The sequence below is a fragment of the Artemia franciscana genome, unplaced genomic scaffold (assembly GCF_032884065.1).
Source record: "Artemia franciscana unplaced genomic scaffold, ASM3288406v1 PGA_scaffold_131, whole genome shotgun sequence".
Taxonomy (NCBI): domain Eukaryota; kingdom Metazoa; phylum Arthropoda; class Branchiopoda; order Anostraca; family Artemiidae; genus Artemia; species Artemia franciscana.
The window spans coordinates 1,050,018-1,074,940 of record NW_027062626.1 but is presented as its reverse complement, the minus strand read 5'-3'; the positions used below and the strand labels follow the sequence as shown (position 1 = coordinate 1,074,940).

General features: G+C 36.1%; 1 protein-coding gene across 1 annotated transcript in view; it reads right to left on the bottom strand.

The window, feature by feature from the left end:
• LOC136041293 (limbic system-associated membrane protein-like) overlaps nucleotides 1-24,923 on the bottom strand; it is a 255,171-nt gene that overhangs the window by 85,646 nt on the left and 144,602 nt on the right. The window contains exons 5-6 of the mRNA XM_065725904.1: nucleotides 11,213-11,310; nucleotides 9,579-9,786 (exon numbers count right to left, since the gene is read on the bottom strand). Of these exons, the coding sequence (XP_065581976.1) occupies nucleotides 9,579-9,786; nucleotides 11,213-11,310 (306 nt within the window). The remainder of the gene's footprint in view (nucleotides 1-9,578; nucleotides 9,787-11,212; nucleotides 11,311-24,923) is intronic.

Here is a 24,923-nt window from a genome sequence, read left to right as displayed (position 1 = left end):
GACCCCCGAAGGCTTCTGATAAATTTTTTGGTATCACTATTTGGTTGAAGATAGCCGAAAGATGAAATAACTATGCCTCTAAGGACTACATGACCCCCTAGAGACACTGGGGTAAATGGGTGAATTATGTAGGTTACCTATTGTTTACACACAGACTTTGTTTTAGGAAAAGAAGCGTTTCTATTCTGGATGTCCAAAAAGGCCAAGATTGTTGAAGGGGATGTTGAACATAATCCATAGACACTATGTATATGCAGGTTGTTGAAACGATGTATCTGCAATATTTAATTAATGGCTAAGGTTCTTTCGTTAAAATTCTTAAGAAATGTTATGGTCGATGTTGAGCTAAATCAAAACATACGATGATCATCCAGATTGTATAATGGCATATCTGCAACATCTCAGAAATAGCTAAAGGTATTGAGTTGGAATTTTCAGGATATGTTGACGGGGATTCTGAAGTGAATCAGAAGAAAGTATGTGCATCTGGAATGTCAAGAGGTTCCGTCTGCAATATCTTAGGAATATATAAAAGCGTTAAGTTCAAACTTGTAGGGCATGTCAAGAAAGGAGGGGGGTTGTCGAAATAAATCAAAGGGCACTATGCCGACCATTGTGGTCAAAAGTGTATATCTATATTTCTGATGAACATTTAAGTTTATTCATCTGATAATCTCAGGAAATTCTTAGGGGGTGTTGAATTAAATGCAAAGACACTTTGTGGATGCAGGTTGTCAAAAAGGTGCATCTGGCTATGATTATGAAGTTGATCTTTCAGGAAAACTTCAGTAGGATGTTGAACTAAATTAAAAAACATCATCTGGCTATGACCATGAAGTTGATCTTTCAGGAAAACTTCAATAGGATGTTGAACTAAATTAAAAACATCATGTGTATCCTTTTACAGCATTTACACCATGTGTATCCTTATTACAACTCAATATACCAAGGGTACACTAAGGGTATTAAGTAGAAGCTTTCAGGGAATGTCGAAAGGGATTTTAAACTAAATAAAAAGACATCACATGCACCCGGCATGGCAAAAATACGTATCTACAGTGTCTCGATAAGAGGTAAGGATATTACTTTAAAACTTTGAGAGGAAATTGAGGGGAATGTTGACCTAAATAGCCTCAGTCTAAAACACTATATCCTAGTTGTGAAAATAGTGTATATCCAATATCTCAGGATTGAATTGAACGCTAAGGGTATTGAATTGAATCTTAAAGGAAATATTGAGGGGGTTGTTGAACTAAACTAAGCCACATCGTACAGCCGTGTTGTCCAAAGACTGTGTCTGGAATAATTCAGGTAGAGCTAATAAGACAAATTAACTACTCAAGGGGCCAAGACAAAACTTTGAGGGAATGTTGAACTTAGGCAACAAGTAGATTTTAGATTTTTATTTGATCGGACCAAAGGGGAACTTACATCCCCTGACATTTTTATAGGAGAATAAACTTCTGAAGAAAATTATGGTTGTATTGATTCTTAGTGCAAAATATTCTTCTTTTTTTACGCTGATCTGATGAAAACTTCAGGGACCTTCGATTAAAAGTTCAAAACCAAGGGAGCCCTAGCCAAAAAATACATGGTTGCACTGATTCCTGCATGCTAATTTTTGATTTTATTTTTCAAACATCAAAACTGAAGCGTTTTTGAAAAATGAGCTCAAAATGCATTTACTTAAACATAAGAGCAGTTCAAATGATCATTTACAATAAGGTACTTATAATAAAATGATCCATCAATATTCATCTATAGGTTTATTCAAGGTTGTAACAGTATGGAGGACAGGAAGGCTTCAGCCATATGACAAAACTCATGCAAATTTTTTATTTATTTGTTTGAATAATATCCCCTCTTTCCATCCATTCAAAATTTTCTTGCTGGATGGCTATTAAAATTTATTGAAAAATGTTTCAGAAATGTAATCAGATTGTATTTGGGGTATCGATGATCTTCTGTAATATCAGTGATAGTGATAATCGTTTTCATGTCCATTCATTCTTTTTCTTTTTCTCGTTGGAGTTTTGAATATTTTTTGTTTTTTCGTTATCCCTCTTCTGTATATTTCCTTACCGTCAAATGCGGTCTGTACTATATTATGAATGGCTGTTCAAGTAAATAATGATATGCAGCAGTCCCGTTTGGACTTGTTGCAAAGTTTGCCGTTTCGTATTGAAGATGTTTTGTCGTTATCGATAGCGAATGATTTTGTGGGTCATCCATTTAAGCCGCTGCGGAGTAGCAAATATATTCGGTTAAGTGATATTGAAATGCATGGGCAATCTGAGTCTTTGACTATGGCTCAGTGAAATTGTCATCTGAATTCTAACCACCATGAGGTCGCCCGTCTGCTAGATCTTTATAAAAATAAGGTAGAAGTATTTTGGATTTGCGAGTCGTTCGTAACTGAAGACACTTTCCTCTCGTCACATTTTTTTCCAGGCTATAAACTTGTATCAAAATCAAGGAGTTCATTGAGAGGAGGAGGTTTGACTTTTCTGCTAGCAAATTCTTTGGATTACGTAATCCGAGATGATTTAACTCTCTGGAATGAAGGTAAGCTCGAAACTTTATCAATAGAAATAGAGTTAGAGAAAAATAGAAAGTTCATCATTTCTTTGGTTTACCGGCCGCCCAGCGCAAACCCAGATGAATTTTTTGGAGAATTCGATGGATTTCTTCAAAGAATGTCAAGTACTAAACTCCAATGTATTTTTTTAGGCGATTTTAACTTTGATCTTTTAAATCTAGAAAAGTAAACCTTGATTTTTTTAACCTTATGCTTTCACATAACCTTTATTCCGCAGTTTCAATCCCAACTAGGATAACAGATCATTCGGCAACCCTGATTGACAATATCTTCCTTTCTTCGGATGCAATTGTGGAGTGCTGTGCTGATGTTGTCTTACACCCTGGCTCGGACCATCTACCATTATTTTGCACCATTAAAAGATTTGGCTGTAAACATAAAACCACTACTAAGCTTCAATTCAGAATGATGAAAGCTGAAAATCTCAGGAAATTTAAAGAAGAAATCAGCACAGTATCATGGCAAGAAGTCATGGCGGAGAAAGAAGACCCCTCGACTGCTTTTGATAAATTTATGAGTATTTTGTCTCCCATCTATGATCAGTGTTACCCATTAAAAACTGCAACTAAGAAGAAAAACCAACCGCGGAAGCCATGGATTACGGAAGAGATACTGGAAATGATGAAGAAGAGAGACCAATTATTCTCAGATTATCTCAATTGTGAGAGTGATGACAGTTGGGAAGAGTACAGAAAGGCAAGAAATAGGGTGAATTCTGCACGACGGGCTGCAATGAGGGAGTATTTCGGAGAGAAATTAAAATCGCAGAAAGGAGACATTAGAGGGACCTGGCTGACTATTAAAAGCGTTCTCGGCAATGGTAAGGATTCAGCATCAACTGAACAGTTAGCCATATGTGAAAGAACTGTGAGTGGGAGGCAAGAGGTTAGTGAAGAGTTTTGTAAGTTTTTTACCAAAATAGGATCGCAAATAAACCAAGAGGCAAAAGATCAAAGTGGACAGCTAGATACTGAGGAGTTTGACGATAACCGTGGTCTTCATCAATCATTTTACTTTACCGAATGTACTATGGATGACATTACCCAAGCAGTGAAATCGATCAAATCTAATGCAGCTGGTGTTGATGGCCTAAACATTAAAGCATTTAAAGCAGTTGCTGCGTATCTCTTACCTGTGATATTATATCTAGTCAATTTATCTGTTCAAAAAGGTGTATTTCCTGACGAACTAAAGCGGGCAAAAGTTATACCCCTCCATAAAAGAGGCAATAAAAGAGATATTTCCAACTGGAGACCAATATCCATTCTACCGCTCTTCTCAAAAATTTATGAAAAAGTAGTGTATAAGAAAATATACGAGTACATGAATTCGCTTGGGTTTATGTCAGATTCGCAGTTTGGTTTTAGAAAAGGTCATTCTACAGTGCATGCCGTTCATCACCTTTTAGATTGTGTAAATAGTGCGTTAGAAAATAATTAGATCCCTCTAACTATTTTTATTGATTTGAAGAAAGCGTTTGACACTGTGGATTTTGAAGTTCTACTGAAAAGACTGCAGAACCTTGGAATTAAAGATACAGCATTAAATTGGTTTCGGTCTTATCTGTGTGGAAGATCAATGAAGGTGGTGATGAGTGATATATCTAGTGCAGCTATGCCTATAAATTGTGGTGTTCCCCAAGGATCAGTCCTTGGCCCGTTACTCTTCTTGGTATATGTGGATACTCTTCGATTTTATCTAAATGATTCAGTTTTAACCTCTTTCGCCGATGATACAGCTATCACAGTGTTTGCCCAGACTTCAAAAAATGTCGTGCAAAAAGCGAACCACGTCCTTAGTCGGCTTCATGTTTTTACAGATCTAAGCTCACTTTCAGTAAATCCAAGAAAAACAAATTTTATGGTGTTTAGTAGAACTGGTGTACCTGAACTTCTCGAGAATGTGCTTTATAACGGTGTTGGCATGACACAGGTGTTTTTTTGTAAATATCTCGGATTTTATATTGATTGTAATTTGTCTTGGAAGAAGCATGGTGAAATAGTGTCGGCAAAAGCAGCTAGACGATTGGGAGTGATGAGGAGGCTGAAAAAAGTTTTCCCAGTAGCAGTTGTCAAACTGATATACAGTGCTATTGTGCACCCCTACATCACGTACGGTTGTTCTGTTCGGGCAAGCAATTTCGTGATGAATTATAAAAGAACTCAAATAATACAAAACAAAGCACTGCGTCTGATTCAAAAATGTTAGAATACTGCGGAGTGTTTTAGAAAGAACGATACTTTGAACATAGGCGAGCTACGTGATTACCAGCTAGCGATTTTTGTTTTTCAAAGTGTAAATAAGGTAAGCCCTTAGTACTTTTATGATTTTTTTAAAACTAACTCGTTTTATCACCCTTATTTTACCCGGAATTTGGAGGATTTGACTCACGAGAGAAGAAATACAACGAGAGCAGGATTTGTTCTCAGGAACATAGGTGTCAGCGTCTGGAATGACCTTCCAGAATCGGTCAGAGCGGCAGTAAGTCTGGCTTCATTCAAGAGAATGGTTGAATTCCATTTTTTAAAAAGGAGAGAAGTGTGACAAGAAGAAAGAGTATTTATTTATTTAGTATTTAATATTAATTATTTTGTTTTTTTACCCCCCCCCCCCCCCAAGGATTTTTTTTTCTTCAAAATCATTTGAGGAAACGATTTAGCAGATCATGGTGGTTAGAATTGCGGCCACAGTCAGGACTTTTCTGTCTTAAGAGTGGCCGTTAATGGTAAATTCTTTGTTTAGTTTATATGTTTTGGATGAAAATAAAAAATGTCTATGTCTGTCTATGTCATAATTCTGAAAGAGAGAAATCGACATCACTTTACTAATATTCTTCCCATTTTTACTAATAAAGAAACGGGAGTAGATTTTTAAAAACCTCAAAAAAATTTATTCGAAGTAAAATAAAGAGCCACATTAAACAAAAAATAGACAGACACAAAGTTAAACCAAATTTAAACTTGAAATGAACAAAAGTGAATATTATTGAGTAAATGAGACTTAAAACAAACAGAAATTAAAATTAATATTCAGGTCAAACCAACAACGAACAGAAATTACCACAAAGAGTGTAATCTTCACTTTAATGAAAACAAAGTTTTTTCAAACGTAGTTTCTTTATAGCATTGTTAAGTTCAAATTGGCTGAGACTTCCAGGATGAATATCATTATGTCATCTTGGATTAGTTACTTTCAGTAATTTTGGTAATTAATGATGGTTTTCTTTCTTTTTTCGTTGTTGTTACGGAATTTATTCGTTGTTGACGAATAAAACACACTGCTTAAAATAAATTTCTTTCAGTAAAGCGCGGATGACGCTCAGTCTTCAAAAGGATTTTTTAGCCTTTCGACCGTTAAACCTTTCGACCGTTAGCGGCAATTTCTAATTTTCCGTTGTTTATATCTGTTCATTTTGAGTCTAATTCATTTGTCAATACTTATTTCTGTTAACTTTAAGTTTAAATTATTATTTGAATTTATTTCTGTTTGTCTTTGGTTTAAAGTAGGTCTTTATCTTTCTTTGAAACTTCGTTTTTTGGATTTTTGTTTTAAAATAACTTTCATTGAAGGAAATTACTCTTTTATGATTTAAGCGAGCAAATATCTTAAAAACTGAAGAGAAGGGCTAAATGATGTGACTTCATTTTGATAATTAATACAAAAATGATAATGGAAAGCCTTTAAGTTAAAACACTAAAATATTTCCATTTTTCTTGTACAGTTCTCTCAACCACAAATATAGTGGCTAATCCTCTGCCATTACTGTCAGTGGGTGAAGAACCACAAGACAATCATTCTTGCTATGCTGCTCACTAAAACATTTATAAAGACGCTCTGATGTTTTTGGAATAAAAACGTATTTTCAAACGGTTCGTGGTAACAAACTGTAGTAAGGAGCGACCCGACTCAATAGTAAACGAAACTCTAATAAAAAGAATTTTGATGCTAAAGAATACATCAAAAGAATCGGATTTTCATGCTGATTTTAAATATATAAGTTTCACCAAATTTAGTCTTTGTCATCAAAAGTTACGAGCCTGAGAAAATGTCCCTTATTTTGGAAAATAGGGGAAACACCCCCTAAAAGTCATAGAATGTTAACGAAAGTCACACCATCACATTCGGTATATCAGAGAACCCTATAGCGAAAATTTCAAGCTCCTATCTACAAAAATGTGGAATTTCGTATTTTTTGCCAGAAGACAAATCACGGGTGCGTGTTTATTTGTTTGTTTCTTTTTTTTCTTTTCCCCAGGGGTCATCGTATCGACCAAGTGGCCCTAGAATGTCGCAAGAGGGCTCATTCTAACGGAAACGAAAAGTTGTAGCGCCCTTTTTAAGTGACCAAAAAAATTGGAGGGCACCTAGGCCCCCTTCCACGCTCATTTTTTCCCAAAGTCAACGAATCAAAATTTTGATATAGCCATTTTGTTCCGCATAGTCGAAAACCATAATAACAATGTCTTTGGGAATGACTTACTCCCCCACGGTCCCTGGGGGAGAGGCTGCAAGTTACAAACTTTGACCAGTGTTTACATACAGTAATAGTTATTGGGAAGTGTACAGATGTTTTCAGGGGGATTTTTTTGGTTCGGGGGTGGGGTTGAGGGGAGGGGGCTATGTGGCAGGATCTTTCCTTGGAGGAATATGTCATGGGGGAAGAGAAATTCAATGAAAAGGCGCAGGATTTTCTAGCATTACTATAAAAAAAACAATGCAAAAAATAAACATGAACAAGTTTTTTCAATTGAAAGTAAGGAGTAGCATTGAAACTTAAAACGAACAGAGATTATTACGCATATGAAGGGTTCTAAAAATACTTTAGCATAAAGAGCGAGGTATTTAGGAGGAGATAAATACCTCGCTCTTTATGCTAAAGTATTTTTAGTAATTTCAACTGTTCATTCTACGGCATTTCTGATTCAGGGGTCATATACATAATAAAAATATAAGAATCTAAAAGTTTGTTACGTAAGTTAATTCTTAAGTTACGTATATTTTTTACTAATAAAAACGTTGGCTAAAAATTAAAGGTTCTAGTTGCCGTTTTACGTAACCGAAAAATTGCAGGGCAACTAGGCCTCCTTATCCACCCCTTATTTATCAAAATCGTCTGATCTAAATTAAGAGAAAGCCATTTATCCAAAAAAAGAATTAATATGCAAATTTCATTTTAATAATTCATGTGCGGGAAGCCAAAATCAAACATGCATTAATTCAAAAACGTTAAGAAATTTAAAAAAATTGTTTTTTTAAATGAAAGTAAGGAGCATCATTAAAACTTAAAACGAACAGAAATTACTCCATATATGCAAGGGTTTTTCCTCCTCAACGCCCCGCTCTTTATGCTAAAGTTTGACTCTTTCTCCTAAGTCTATTTTCAAAACAGTAAGAAACTTAAGCGTAAAGAGCGGGGTGTTGAGGAGGAAAAAACCCTTTCATATACAGAGTAATTTCTGTTCGTTTTAAGTTTTAATGGTGCTCATTACTTTCATTTAAAAAAAACTAGTTTTTTTTTTATTTAATTGATAGTTTTTTTTTATTTAATTAAGACTGGCAATGAATGGGCGTAGTGTCCTGCTGAATTAGCTCAGCTATGATTTAAACGTTTTTATTTTACTTTTTTACAGCTTTTTCTCTATTTAAAACCCCCGCAAAGATTGCTCCTATGAATCATTTTGAAGAGCTTTTTTCTTTTGCATCCTGTAAAGTTTCAAAATTATTAGGTTAACTTAAATTTATAAAAACACCCACACAATTTATATATGGAAAAAGCTGCGAAATAAAATAATAAAAAAAATACTTGCATCATAGTTGAGCTAATTCAGCAGAACGTTACCATTAAAAATCATTAAAAATCGAATGTACAGGTTTTCATAATTTTTGAAGGTGCTTATCGACGAATAGGTTTCCGCTTAAGCAATTTAAGAAAAGTATATTTTATTCTACTATCCCTGATCCTTTTATAAGGACTGTAACTTCTACTGTTAATAACAGTTTACTGCAGCACGAAGCCACCTGATGTCAATAAAATTACGCACGCTCCTCTCCCGTCCCAATGTATTCAAAGTCTTCCTCTTTACACCCTTCCAAGAAGTTTCTATTTACCTTAATCTTTCCTTGCAACATCCTCCCACCCTATTCAGGGACGAACCGCTTTTCGTTTGGCCCTAAACAGTTGGCCAATCTTCGGCAATCTGCCATCCTTCATCTGTGCAACATCTCCTAGCCATCTCATCCTTTCTCTCATTATAGCCCTAGAGAGCGAGATTCAAACACATTTTTCTTACAGCTCACTGTTCGAGATGCAGTTGACTAGTTGGGTACCCAAAACAAACCGTAGGCAATTTCTATGAAAAACATTCAGCAGATCCTTTCCTGTCTTTTGCAGAACCCACGCTTCAGAACCGCGCCTGACCACTGTTATCACTGCAGATTCCAATATTCTAAACTTGGTTCTAATCTTGGAAGACTAGGAAGGATATCTTCCTATTCTTCCAAGCTTTTTTTAACTGTGAAAAAACACCCTTGGCCTTGGCTATTCTACTTTTAAAATTTTCACCACACCCACCGCCTTTGCTAAAAAATACTGCCTAGGTAAGTGAGGCTTCCCACTTGATCTATCTGCCCATTACCCTACATCACCTCTTAAGGACTATAAGGTAGATTTTTTTTTTTTTTTTTTTATTTCAGAAGAAAATAATTAGTTGTTATAACCAGTTTCTGGCGGAGAGATATCAATTGCAATCTCAGAATAGCTCTGTCAGAATTGAGATAGTTGAAAAAGACTATGCCTTGTTCATCATGATAACAGGAGATTCGGGTAATAGCTTAACCCCTGTAACGTAATATCATTTCATTCATTAAGCGAGTCGTGGTAAGTTTCTGTTCGATTTTTGTTCGAGCGTCTGGGTAGCCCAAGTCTAACTGTACCGGAAAGATTTAAAAGTCAAAAGAGAACCATATCTTTTACACTTACCAACAACATGGAGATAAGCTTTCTGAGAAAGCATAGGAACGGTGTTGATTTGGCACATGTACCATCCTGTGTCTGATTCCTGTACTGATGATATACGTAATGTCCAGCGTTTATCCATTGCTTCACTCAAGGAAATTCTATAATTTCTAGTTATAAGTTTGTCGTGAATTGAGAGCAAAGAATGAGTCTCTTCTTTGAGCCAGGCCACCTACAAAGATTGATATGGTTTAAGACAATAGTCCATTGCAAGTGATGATTTGTAAACGCGTAACGCACGTTTAAATGAAAAGCTTGATTATTTGGATGATCGACGCAGAAAAGTAAGACACAATTATCGCTTCAAAAGTCAAAATGTTTGTATCCGTAAGACAAATTCCGAAAATAAGTTGGAGGAAGATACATTGCCACTTATACCATTACTTCTGCTCATCCCAACGTTGAGCCACCTGAGATGAGAAAAGCTGCATACGCTCCCCTTACACCCATTGTGTACACAGCTTTACTAGTTTCTGCCCCTAACAAGGCCCTTATCGTCCTCGATCATTTTTTTTATGACTTGTCAAATAACATAATTTATATCAGCCTTTATCTGGAAAATATTGCCTTATCATCGAGAAGAACTTTTGAGTGTAGATATTTTCAAATTCAAAGTCTTACTGCAATACTTCACCTATGCTCAAATTTTACAGCGTTTTCCTGAATTGGGGTTTCCTCGAGTTTTCGGAAAAAATTTGGGTTTTCTGGAATTTCTCCGAAAATTGACGTCAGATTTTGTCTGAACGTTATTGTCTTGACAATCTTTAATTTTTTTTTGTGTGGATTTTGGGGGAGCCCTATGTTTATTTGAAGAAATTCGGTGAAATCCCGAAAACTTTCAGAATATTGGAAATACTGGATTACTGCAATCTTGGGAAGAATACTTTTTTTTACTGATAAGATTTCTTTTCTCAAAGAAATTTTTGCCAATGTTTTCTTATCTGCAGTCCTGCAATTTTAACGTATCAAAGTAAGACGACATTTTGCTATCATTCCATAGCTGAGATTCAGCTTTGTCTATCCACCGAATTTTATTTTGATATTCAAAGGGTATTTTATAGATTTTAAAATAAGCTAGAAATTTACCAAAAATCGTCAAAAAAGGAATATCTTCCTACTTTTTGAGGAAATTTGGGTCTTTCTCCGATAATATTTCTAAGCAATATAATAATATAAAGGTTGATGAATGGACACATTTTAAACTAATAAATCGATATATATATATATATATATATATATATATATATATATATATATATATATATATATATATATATATATATATATATATATATATATATATATATATATATATATATATATATATATATATATATCTTATCCCTTCGGTGTTTACAGCTGTAGACTTGTTGCAAAATACAGAGGGAATCTATACCATTACCGCAGACAATTTAAGTTCAGAAATTGTCTCTGTCTACCGTGTTTATATTCAATTCAACTAAATTAGGACTACTATGGAATATCTCAGCAATAAGAATACAAAAAATCAATTTGATGAACAAGTTAAGGGTAATATTTCAATGAGTTTATAGCTCCTTTTAAGTATAAAGAGTATAAGATTACTTGAAAGTACTAACCTTATAATTGGTCAAGTTGTTGACAACACAAGGGAAAATGGCATCTCGACCCATAGCAACTGTTATATTCTCGATTGTTTCAGCAAAATAAGGCAAGTCTGAAAGAATTGAACAAGATTTCAATACGATAAGATTGCTGATGAGAATGTCTAGAAAGGGGTTGCAATATCCAATTATAATTCGAATATACAAAAGAGGTTGTATTTCGAAGTTCAGCACTCAATTCAGGAAAAAAAATGAACTATATAAATAAATTATATTCTAGATATAACGGTGATCTCTTCATTTATAATGCCACTGGTCGGAAAATATCTCTGGACCAAGTTCAAATTGTAGCTGATATTGCTTTTTGCGTGTGGCACTTCGCTCTGGGTCGTTTTTTGGTGGGTGGTAAGTGATCGGTGGCAGTTCGTAGCGTTTTTTTTGTGTTTATGGTTCGTTTATTGCATTTATGGTTCTATGGTTATTAAATAGGTTCTCATTAAGATCAAACCCTAAAATAAATCTATCAACAATTTTGCGGTAAAAATTGTTTTCAACAATGAAAAAGTTTTCCACAATGGGCGAAACTACTTCCCAACTGGTCATACACTAAGTATTCTCTCGACAAAATTGCTCAAAACTGAAATAAGAATCCCTTTAATGGATACAAACCAAATTATTTGGTGCAAGATACCACCAGATGACCGTCATTAGATGGCCGGCACTTCATAATCAGCCAATTAGGTAGCAAAAAGTATCTGTAATTTGAAATACAAAATCCCTTTATCTTTAAAAACCACCAATGCTTCCCCCCTCTCATTGCTAAGGATTGTCAGATATACATTTAATGGAAAAATTACAAAAAACACTGGAAATAAATATTTGTTTTCTCAGTAAAAATAGGCTTCCATGCCTTTGTACTGCAGAAACGAGTGGACTTCAAATTAGGACTTCTAGGAAGAGGCTAAGTTGAGTCGAAAGAAACGATATATCCAGGTTATGATTATGGGAACGAAAGGTGGAGACTGAGCCAAAACATTTGAAGCGTTGGAGGAGGAGATAATCACGCCTCATGTATTATGCTTAGAGGCAGAGGGTGTGTTGGGCAAAAAATGTGTACCTCCGATCCGCCCGAAAGTTTTGGTACTTTAAGCCCCAATGAAGATTTGAATCAATCAATAGATCAGTCCAAAAGGAACAGAAGTTCAAATGTGCAATCATATCAAACATAAAGACAGCTGATTCTCCTATTTAATTGAAAGTACTTTTATATCACCCCAATTGTCTTTGTGCTTGAACAATCTCTCAAAGCACCTCTTTTAGCACAGGGACAAAAAGTCAAGCTCAGCGTAAAGAGCAGGGATAAGGAAGAGGCAGTCCCCAAGTATATGGATTAGCCTCTGCAAGGCCGTATCTAGGGGAATTACGGGTTTGAGGGGAATACCCTTCCTTACATATATTATATGTAATTATGTTTTATATATTATGTTTATATATGTTTTATATATATTATGTTTTATATATTATGTTTATATATATTATGTTATTATATGTAATATGTATATATATTAGCAGCGGGCTTGAAATATTGAAAATAAAATATGGAGTCATCATTTCTACGGTTTTCAAGCTGAGTTCATCGAAATTCGAGCTGATTTCTTCAAAATTTGAAATATCTTCCATTGACGACGGCCGGAGCTAGGGGGGTAATTTCCCTATATTAAACAAAAAGACACTAAAAATTTAAATAAATAAAAAAAATCAGTAAAAACAAAACTTTCGGCATCACTTGCTCCCCCTACTCTTAAAATTTCATGGTGGCTCTCAGAGTGTCACCCTCTCCGCGTCATCACATTTTGTGCTGGTAATCCTATGAATCTAATATTTTATGCTACTCAGACAGTTTTTTTTTGCAATAAGAGGGCAGCTGGGGCTACACGGAAAGCAGTTCGTCCTTGTCTGGGTTGGGAGGATGTTATAAATAAAGATTTAAAGGAAATGGGAACTTCCTGGGAGGGTGTAGAGAGGGAGGCTTTAAATAGATTAGGTTGGAGGAGGAGCGTGCGTAGCTCTGTTGGCCTCAGGTGGCTTGGTGCTGCAGTGAGTTATTAGTAGTAGTAGTAGTAGTAGTATCACAATGCAGGACCCATATAGAGACTTACTGCAAAAAACATCCAAGGAATGCAGTGATATCAGGGATTAATTTCTACCCGAATCCTCCTTCATCCTGGTTAAACATTTATATTGAGGCTCATAAGAATAGATATGAAATTAGAGGATAAGATTTACTTTTTGAAGCATCAGGCACACTCCATCAACCTATTTCCTTACAAAAACCCACCTTCCTCATAATTGCTTATGCGTAATTACGCAACACTACACATATATCAAGGTTTGTACAAATCAACTTAGCCAAACAAAGTTTTTAAGTAAATGGGTATATTAATCGTATGTTTTGCATTGACTATCTGCATTACTAAAAACGAATATGCCACCGCACAGCGTTTCTGCCTCTGAAACTGGGAAAATCAATGAACATTTTAAAATAAATTTTAAATCAATTGCTTATCTTAGAATTGTAATAGCTGTTTGGCCTTCTTTGGTTCAAAGTTATTATTTTGCGCCATAAAACGACGATAAAATGGAACTTTATAATGTCCCTTTTTTGGGGGGGGGGCTATTTGGAAAGGACATTATAACTTTTAATTTCCATTCGAATGAGCCTTTCTCCGGTACACTAGGAAATTTGATCTGATAAAATCACCCCTGGGAAAAAACAAATAAAGACGCATTTTAAATTAATCTTTCCAGAAAAGAAATCCGAAATTTCATATTTCTGCAGATCCTCTGCAATAGGGTTTCTGATTTGCTGAATTTGACCAAAATCGCTCACTCTTTTGGAGACATTTTACACTTGAAAATCAAACAAACTTTTTAAGGCTGGTAATTTTCTAAAAAATATATAATAACTTTAAAGTTAAAAAACATTACATTCTTAAAAAAGTCATGGTGACAAAAATTTTTTTAATAAATATATTGCTTCCAAATTTCGAAAATTATAGACACAGGTCTCTCCTTACTTAAAGTTCGTTATCACGAACTATTTCATTTTTATGTGACTTTATCTCTGCTCGTCTTCTGCAATAAAATTTTGGGGCTGATCCTCAGCTCAAATGCCTGAATAAACCCATAGTAATAGTAATAATATGATGAAAGTATAACAGAGGCACAGAGGACCATAATTTATGGGCAGATTTGAGGCAAAATATGCTTAACCATTCTTTGTGCTCTCTCCCCAAATTCAGTTTGAGGTCCAAGTTATTTATCCCCCTAAAAAATTCACTGAGCTTCAGTCTAATATTTCAAGCTGTTCCCGAGACATTCAGAACACGCTATTTTGATTTTGTAGCATCATTTACCTCCGGCCTTTTACACAGTGGCTTTCCATCTACCACCTAACTTATGTGTGTATAGATAATAACTCCCACAGAGCTTTCCATTTCAAAAACATACAGATTTTTTTGGAGAAAAACAAATGTAGCCCCTCCCTTTCACTACACAATTTTAGTCCCCCTTACTCCTTCCCTTTCTTCTCCGACCCAACGTGGAAGTATCATTCCATCACCTGGGCCGTTGTATAGATATTGTCAAATTCAATTTAATTAAATTCAATCAAATATATTTAAACAAAAACACATAATTACATGTAGATAATCTGCCAGGAAAGCACAAAAGTGCTTGACTAAGGCAGAAACTTAACTAAAGAATAATGAAACAATCAACTAACAGAAACAACGAATAAACTGGATTTATTAAAAAAAAAGAGAAAAAAGGGGGGTGACGAAGAGAAAGAAAAGAAAAAAAATAAAAAGAAAAGAAAAGAAAAGGACCGAAAAGAGGAGGACCTCTTATATAAATAGTATTTTAACAAGCTGGATAAACATAGTGTCTTTTGGTTTAGCACTATCCTTTCCCTTCAAGCTACGGCTCAATATTTGCCCAATTAGTTCCTTAAGGTTTTAAATTGATAATGTAGATATTGTAAATATCCTATTTCAATGACCTGATACAAATTGTATCGTTTGACGTTCCTCTCTCCCTTCAACACTCAATAAAAGCTTCAAATGGATTCCCCTAGCTTTTCCCAGGAAATTACACATAACTTGAAAAGTCAAGTTCGTATAAAGCGTTTTGATATATTCTGCCTTGCGTATTGTTTCCAAAGCATACCCTTCAAAACTCTGGGCATATTGGCCTAGCAAATAACCCCATGAAGTCCTAGCTCATTGGACAACCAAGACCAAACTTTTTCGTCTTTTCTAATAAAAACAACATTTGAACCATAAGTTATTTATCGTAGTCATCGTTTACTCCCTCCAAACAAAAATTTCCCCAAAATATACCCCCCAAGAAGAATACCCCCCTCCTATAAAAATAGGGAAATACCCACCCCATTGAAAACACCCCCGCGTAAAATATCCCTGGAAAATATCCCTAGCGGAAATACACCCACGGAAATATCCTACCCTTCTTATTTGTCATAGCAATCATTAACAGCCGAAGAAAAAATTAATCTGCTACAAGTCTATTAACTGGATTGTGGAGTGTTTGAAAAGGCGTGCTATAGAGGCTTAATCGCGTTTTTTTTCTTCTATTTATTAGCTCGTTTTCCTCAACTCACAGACTTGCCTGTAACAAAATTTTTGTCACAAAATTTGTTAAATTTGTGAGTCATTTTTCGACCCCTTCTGAATGTTCAATTACTTCCAATTTGATCAGTATAGGTAATCTTAATGACGGAACAATAATGCAACAACGAAATTCCCCTCTCTTGTGCAATCTCCCTTGTATAAATGACTTGTTGTTCAGCAATATCATTTGCAAATTCTCGGCATTCAATATGTCCATCGCAAACGCACTAAAAATCAGGAGCCATTGGTTGGCAATATTTTAAACACAAATATAGGTGACAAAAGTTAGACTGATGCCCTTTTACAGAGCCTGGATTCCCACATTTACCATATATGCCCATATTACCATACTTATAAATGCGTTAATTCGGGACCATGGTCAATAACGAAGTCCAAAAATTCATCCTTTTTTGAATTTCGTCTCCCGTTGTACTCTTACTAAATTTCAGGGCAATATGAATTCCAATTCCTGAAACTCCTTTGTTATAGTCAAATAAAAAGAGAATAGCAGTAGCGATTAAAGATTTTCGGTCATGTCCATTCTCATCTTTTCAAACAGTTCGTAGTAGCGAACTATAGTAAGGAGAGAGACCCGGCTCAGTAGTTACCGGAACTGTAAAAAACAGAATTTTAATACCAATAGTTACATCAAAAAAATTGCATTTTAATGCTGATGTTAAATATATAAGTTTCATCAAGTTTAGTCTTACCCATCAAAAGTTACGAGTCTGAGAAAATTTGCCTTATCTTAGAAAACAGGGGGAAACACCCCCTAAGAGTCTTCGAATCTTGACAAAAATCAGACCATCAGATTTAGCGTACCAGAAAAGCCAACTGTAGAAGTTTCAAGCTCTTATCTACAAAAATGTGGAATTTTGTATTTTTTGCCAGAAGACAGATCACGGATTCGTGTTTATATTTGTATTTTGTTTTCTTTCGTTTTTTTTTTCAGGGGTGATCGTATCGACCCAGTGGTACTAGAATGTCGCGAGAGGGCTCATTCTAACGTAAATTAAAAGTTCTATTGCCCTTTTTAAGTGACCAAAAAATTGGAGGGCACCTAGGCCCCCTCCTACACACATTTTTGCCAAAGTCACAAGATCAAAATTTTGAAATAGCCATTCTGTCCAACTTAGTCGAAAACCGAACAACTATGTCTTTGGGGACATTTTAATCCACCACAGTCCCCGGGGAAGGGGCTGCAAGTTACAAACTTTGACCATTGTTTACATATAGTAATGGTTATCATGAAGTATACAGACGTTATCAGGGGGTGTTTTCACGTTGGGATGGGGGTGGATCGGGTGGAGGGGGTCACATGGGGGGATCTTTTAATGGAGGAATTTATCATAAGGGAAGAGAATTTTCATAAAGGGGGCGCAGGATTTTCTAGCATTATTAAAAGAAAAACAATGAGAAAATAAATAAAATAAAAAAATTCACCTGGAAGTAATGAGTATACTTAAAACTTAAAACAAACAAAAAATATTACGTATATACGGGGTTTCGTCTCCTCCACAGTACCTTGCTCTTTATGCTAAAGTATTTTTTGTAATTTCAACTATTTATTCTACGGCCTTTGTGATTACGGGTCATTCTTAAAGATTTGGGATAAAATTCAAGCTTTAGTGTAAAGAGCGAGGTATTGACGGGGGGGCAAACCCCCTCATATACGTAATAAAAATACACAAATATAGAAGTTCGCTACATAAATGAATTCGTAAGGTGCGTATGTTTATTACTAACAAAAACGTTCGTAAAAAAATAAAAAAATCTAGTTGCATTTAAGTAACAAAAATTTGGAGGGTAGCTAGGCCTCCTCCTCCTCCACCCAATTTTTGATCAAATCTGTGCAAAACTATGAGAGAGCCATTTAGCAAAAAAAATTATATGTAAGTTTCGTTTTAATTATTCATGTGCGGTGAGCCAAAATCAAAACATGTATTAATTCAAAAACGTTCAGAAATTAAGTAAAAAAAAAAAAATTAACTGCAAGTAAGGAGCAACATTAAAACTTAAAACAAACAAAAATTATTCCGTATATGAAAAGGGTTGTCCCCTCCGCAACGCCTCACTCTTTACGCTAAAGTTTTTTTTTTTTTAAGTAGAGGTGTTACAAAGAGTCAAACTTTAATGTAAAGAGCGGAGCTTTGCGGAGGTGACAACCCCTTTCGTATACGGAATAATTTCTGTTCGTTTTAAGTTTTAATGTCGCTCCTTACTTGCAGTTAAAAAAAATTGTTTTTTTTTTATTTAATGTCTAACTAGATTCATAGGTAGTTAATAGAGCGCATCTGCCACATATACTTCTTCTTGATCTTGGTTATATATATAAATAACCCTATTCTCTTCTGCTTGGCTCAATTCCTGTAGTTAAAGGCTTCAGAATGTGAAGTCGAAATATCCAGACTTTTATTCATTTTTAAAAAATATACAAGTAAGAATTCGGCTACGTTCTTTATCGATACGACTTTGCTAAAAATTACCAAACATTGTAATTTTCTAATATCATCTTTTGTTCACTACAAAAGACACTAGATATTGCAATTTCCTTTCAAACGAGCCCTTCAACAGCACTCTATAATTTTCCAGTGCTTCCCTAACGTTGAAGAAAAAAAAGCAACAAAAAAGGAAATATCCACGCTACCCACACAGAAAAGTGATTTCCCCTGTTGTTTGAGGAGATGCAAGTTTCCTGCAAAGGGTTTTTGCCAGTGGCAATTCTTATTTTATACTGCTTGTTTTTACCCGACGCCTTTTCCGAGGAATTCCGGGCTGTTTCTCATTCAATCATACTGGGCTTTGTTTTTGCTGTCCTCCGCTTACGATTTTTATTAGTTGAAGAACGAAGATTTCAGGGGGTTTTCTTGGTTTACTGCAAAGGAAAAGTAGTATGGTTTCATGGCACCAAGCTCCAAGAGGCTATTATTGTAGAATAATCCAACAACACTGCTTGTTTGTTGTGCTGAATACTTTTTCTGATGCAGCTCAAAGATCTCGCTCGTTTGACACGTCTAAAAATGTTAAAGAACCAAGTTCGGTTTCCATTTTTTGTTTTGTTTTTTTTTATCTCTATCAGGTCATTGTTGTTTTCTCTGTTATGACTTCTGTCATTTTTCTGGATCCCCTGGGTTTGCGTTTCTAATATTACACAATATGCCTTTCCTCATCTTTTTTATATTTCCGATTGTTTATATTGTTCTCTTTTTTTGAGTGTTTTGATCCTCGCGCATGCTTCTTTTGATTTTTTTGTTTAAAATATGACAATTTTTTCAATATTCCAGACTACTGGGACTTGTACTGAATAAAAAAAACAACTTTTGCATAATTCTATTATTCATAAAAGCAAATTTTCTTTTCTCACCGTAAGACGAAGGGTCTCAAACTCTATTAGTACAGAAAGGTGACTAATATGAATAATTGAATTTATACCTAACGAAAACACCAGGTCTAAAGTCACTTGAATTAATTATTTAAATTTATCTCTTGTTTTTGAAAGCAAAAGAGACTTTGGAAAAGGTCTTCAATGGAATGGAATCCATTTGCGTAGTCTTAATAAGGAAAAGGATCGAACAATATCATTTTTTCTGCACTCCAAAGTTCAATGGATTGGGCATTTTTGTACATTTCGGATTGGAAAGTTATTATCAAAGGGCAAAGAAAATGAAGAATCTCTTTTGGAAGCTTGTAGAAAAAGTTGAAATAAGAAATTAGACGAATCGATACCTTTTTGATATGATTTACCGTCTTTATACAAGACGGTATGAGAAAAGCAGGATTTCGTCTATGTTATAATTGAATAGATCATTGGAAAAATTTCTATTACTTTTGAGCGAAGCATCTTCTATGTTTGTTTTCTGCTCTTTGACCGGAACCGATTTTTGACTGCGAAACAGAATCTAAAGATGGGTTTTTGGAACGTGAGAACGATGAACCAGTTATCCAAGACAGAGCAAGTTCTTAAAGAGATGAGACAATACCTCATCGATATACTCGTTCTCAGTGAAATAAGGTGGACTGGAAATGGATTAGAGAAGTTCAGTGATGGATATGTCATGGCATTTAGTGGTCACCCTTCCGTCCACCGCGCTGGTGTAGGACTTCTGATGTCGCCACTTGCACACAAAGCAATGACAAACTGGAACCCAGTTAACGAACGTATAATGACAGCTCGCTTCGTATCAAATCACACAAAAATGACCATCATCGCATGCTACGCTCCAACAAACGAAGCTGATGAAGAGGAGAAAGATGCTTTCTATAACATACTACACTCGGTCACCAAAGACGTTCCCAGGCATGATGTACTCTGCGTGGTTGGCGATCTAAATGCTAAAGTTGGTGCAGACCGCCAGTACTGCCCTGAAGTTCTGGGCCCACATGGCATGGGAGAAATAAATGAGAATGGCTCTCTGCTAATCGATTATGCACTAAGCAACGATTTGATAATAGGTGGTAGTATGTTCGACCATAAAACGATTCACAAGTACACATGGGTGTCCCCCGACGGCCGAACGAAGAATCAAATCGACCATTTCCTCATGTCAAGACGTTGGAGAAGTAGCCTATGTGACGTGAGGGGTTTTCGAGGAGCGGATGTTAATTCAGATCACATCCTGATGATAGCCGAAGTAAGAATCAAACTGAAAGCTCAGAAGCGGAAAACTAACACTGCAACACATAAACAATTTGACACCGATAAGCTGAAAGATCCTGACATCCGCAAAAACTTCTGCATATCTCTACATAACAGATTTGAAGCGTTAAATCTGCTCGACGAAACCAATGACTTTGATGTTGAGAATACATGGACCTCAGTCAAGAGTGTGTACCATGACGTTGCGAAGGCCAACCTTGGCTTCAAGAAAAGAAAGAAAGAAGAATGGATATCGGATGACACCTGGAAATACATCAGTAAACGCAAGGAGACCCGAACGCTTATCCTGAATACATCAAGCCCAGAGCAAAAACCCCAATTACAGCTCCGCTACAAAGAAGAGGATAAAGCAGTGAAAAGAAGTGCCAGGAAAGACAAAAGAATTGCCATTGAGAGAAAAGCAGCCTTTGCAGAAGAAGCTGCAAAGAAAGGAGACTCAAAAATGGTTTATCGACTAACAAACGAGATAGTTGGAAAGAAAACAAATCGTACATCCCTTGTAAAAGATGAAAATGGAGACATTATTTCGGATCCACAGAAAGCTGACGAGAGATGGGCCTCACATTGCGAGAAAGTCTTAAATAGGCCCAGACCTGATGATCCAGAAACAGTACCGGATACGCCATTTTTACAAATTGACGTAAGTGCTGACCCACCCAGCACGGTAGAAGTGACGACAGCTGTGAAAAAGCTGAAAAATGGACGTGTACCTGGAGTCGATGGGATCACGGCAGAGATGCTGAAAGCGTCCCTTCGAGCCTGCATGTTCGTATGGACTGCTCTTCTAGTGGCCATCTGGAACAACGAAAAAGTCCCAAAAGATTGGACCAGAGGTATACTGGTCAAACTCTTCAAGAAAGGCGATGCACAAATTTGTGACAATTGGAGGGGCATCAATTTGACGTCTGTGCCTAGTAAAATACTAGCCTCAGTAATACTACAACGCCTAAGAGCAGCCCTGGACTCACATCTCAGGGAAGAGCAACATGGGTTCCGACCTGGTAGGTCTTGCTCTGATCTTATTTTCATTCTTAGACTGATGGTGGAAGAGTCCAGAGAATGGAACAAAAAGCTGTACCTGCTCTTCATTGATTTTGAAAAGGCGTCCGATTCTGTCGACCGAGACACTTTATGGAAGATTTTGAAATATTACGGAGTACCTGATAAACTAGTCAAAATGATAATCGCACTATATGAGGATAGTGAATGCTGTGTACGCACAGAAAATGGGGACACGCGTTTCTTCAAGATAATGTCTGGTGTCAAACAAGGGTGTGTCCTATCCCCGTTTCTGTTTGTCATTGTAATGGACTATATTCTACGGCAGTCTTCAGGCATTGGAGTGAAGATTAGCAGCCGACTGATCTCCGATTTGGACTTCGCAGATGACGTTGTTCTTCTTGAAGAAGCGAAACTGCGACTGCAGCTGCTACTCGACGCCATAGACGAAAAGGCCGAGAAAATGGGACTTGCAGTAAATGTCAGTAAAGCAAAGAGTATGGCCACATCTGACTCCTCCCCACTCATATTAAAATGCAATAATAAAACTATCGAGCAGGTCAAGGAATTTAAATATCTTGGGAGTTGGATCGAATACGATGGTGAAATAGCCAACGAAATCAAGAGGAAAATTGGACAAGCGACATCGGCTTTTAGCAAGTTGAAACCAGTCTGGCGCAGTAGTAAATACTCTATGCGCTTGAAGCTCCGCCTCCTGAGTAGCAATGTGATGTCCATCCTCCTCTATGCTAGTGAATGCTGGAAACTAAACACCCAGCTAGAGAAACGTGTCCTAGCCTTTGAAAACATGTGCCTTAGGAGAATCCTGAACATATCGTGGCAGGAAAAGGTCACCAACATAGAAGTTCGCCGGCGAACCGGTCAGCCATTAGTTACTGACCTTCTGAAACGTAGGAGATGGACATACCTTGGCCACCTTCTCCGTATGCCAGAGGATAGACTCCCGAATACAGTATATGATTGGCGTCCCGAGGGGAGGCGAAAAAGAGGTCGACCAAGACACGCCTTACGACGACAGTAGGACCGAGACCTGAGAAATGCGGAGTTGCCTCTTCAACCACAGTGGGAGGACGTCATGGCTGCAGCTCAGCTCCGAGATGTCTGGCGAGGTTTCGTAGACGCCCTATGAGCCACCCCTGGCTCTGGAGGATCTAAGGTAAGGTAAGGTCTAACATAGAGCAAATGCTCTTAAGAAAGCTGGGAGAAGATGTTGATCATGTGATCAACATCTAGTTCTTAGATGTAGCCCACTTTTGATCGGTAAACCAATCAGAAGGCAGTCTGTCACCCTCTAAAAATCCTATTTCAATCAATTATTTTATTCAAAGCGTAGATAGGTCCAAAAGATATGCCTTTTGGAGTGACTTGGGTGCACCTCAGGGACAGAGATTTCAAATTATGGATATAACCCATTCTTCTGATGCAAGTTGCAGTAAAAAGGTGGACAAGTGCAATATTTTCAAAATCAGAGTTACAGGATGGTTTTCCATCTGCATGCTTAGAAACATTAAACGAAGACATTGTATTTTACTATTTCTTTGTGATGTCCATCAAATTAATATTTAAGAGTTTCTGAACCTACCTATTACAATCTGAGGATAATATCGCAAGATACAAGTCCAGTATTGAAACTTGACCAGAACTTATACCGCAAACGGTTTGCACTTGTTGAATTCGGAGTCAAGCGAGAATTTTTAATATGTACTATTTGAGGGCCCAAAGCTCGACCCTTAGATCCGTGGCCTGGAAATACTCGAATTTCCACTTTGGAAATTTCTACATGTTTGATTTTTTGACTCATGGTCACTTGAGGATTATGTAATAAATTATAATAAACTCTTAATTTTTAATCAAAAATGGCCTAAATCAAAACACACTAGGTAACTGTTTTATGGACAATTTGTAATATCCTCCGAAATTCCTATTAAACGTTTTCAGAGCTTGCTGACCGCAAATCTTGGGCTAATTTTCCAAAAAAGACATATAAAATTCAAAAATGTGAAGTTGGTATATCGCAAGTTGCGGGTTTTATACCTTGTTGAAGCCTAAATTTGGTTGGAATTTTTAGTGGGTATGAATGGAACACCCAAGGTAGACTTCCTGTATCTGAATGTTCCCTCTAGCATCCCCCCCCCTCTTTTCATCCAAAATTTACTCACACAACAAAATATATTTTATAGCTTTCGAGTCATAACACTTATTAAGGGGTGGATTCAAACAGGGGACAGGGTTAGGGCAACTAGGTGATGTTTTAAGAAATGGTGTGTAGCAGTGTTTTTTTTTTTTATATTAGTAGTCACTATGAGCTGTGGTTCATTCTTTACTTTGTTGAAGCCATTGCTGCAACCATGACTATTTCTGTACTTTTTTGCGTATTTTTGAAATATAGATTTTTTGAACCTGTAAAATTTTGTTTTTGCTCATTCATTCATATTGGGTGCTGTTTTTACTGTATATACAAAGTAGATACACAAAAGATATCAATAGTAGCGTGAGTAACTATGATGGCCTACGGCGGCTTAAAGCTGCAGAGAGTTGTTAGTTGCAGTACTATACTCCCATCTACATTTTTTTACTTTAGGTACAAAAAAGAAAGATGACATAATCCAGCCAATGAACTAACAAGGTTACTGATAAACAATTTCCTGTTTATAAATGGGGAACAAGCAGCCCTACAGTTTTGCACATGATCATTAGATTCTTGTTTGTTTTTGTTTTTGTAATTTGAGCAATAAGTTTGACGAATTTGAGCCATGCGTGACTTAGTACGGTGAGATACAGCTGTATAGGGCCAATTGTATGTTCTCCTCACCCTTAATTCGAACTATACTATCACTGAATAAAAGATCCTACCTGATATTCTCAAGTTTTGTTTTTTCCCCTTGTCTAGAATTGCTACAAAAGTTTCTCTAGTATGATTTTTGTGAGTTATAAACACAGGACTAGCTTAAGGGAATCCCTTCTCATCAGTCAAAGATCTTGTGGCCAATTAAAATCTTTTATATACGAAATATGATTTCTTATCTTGCTCTTTCCAAGCTATGTGGTTAAAATTCTAAGAAAATACTTTGGATCAAGCTCCCATAGGAAATAGTCACTACTTAATAGATTTTTTTTTCGTCTTTTTTTTTCCAAAAAAAGAAACAATAAGGAAAAACAATCTGGTAGAAACCTCCAAAAATTAAACAAAATACGTATACCTTTTTGTCTCAAATTAATTTAAAATAGTGTTTCCGAAAAAGAAGTTCCCCGAAGAATAGTAGTGTCATATCTAAGCCCACAATAATCAGATATATTGTTTTACAATACATTAAGTTGTGTTGTAAACTTTACCGTCAAATAAAAAGTCGGTAAATAAAGT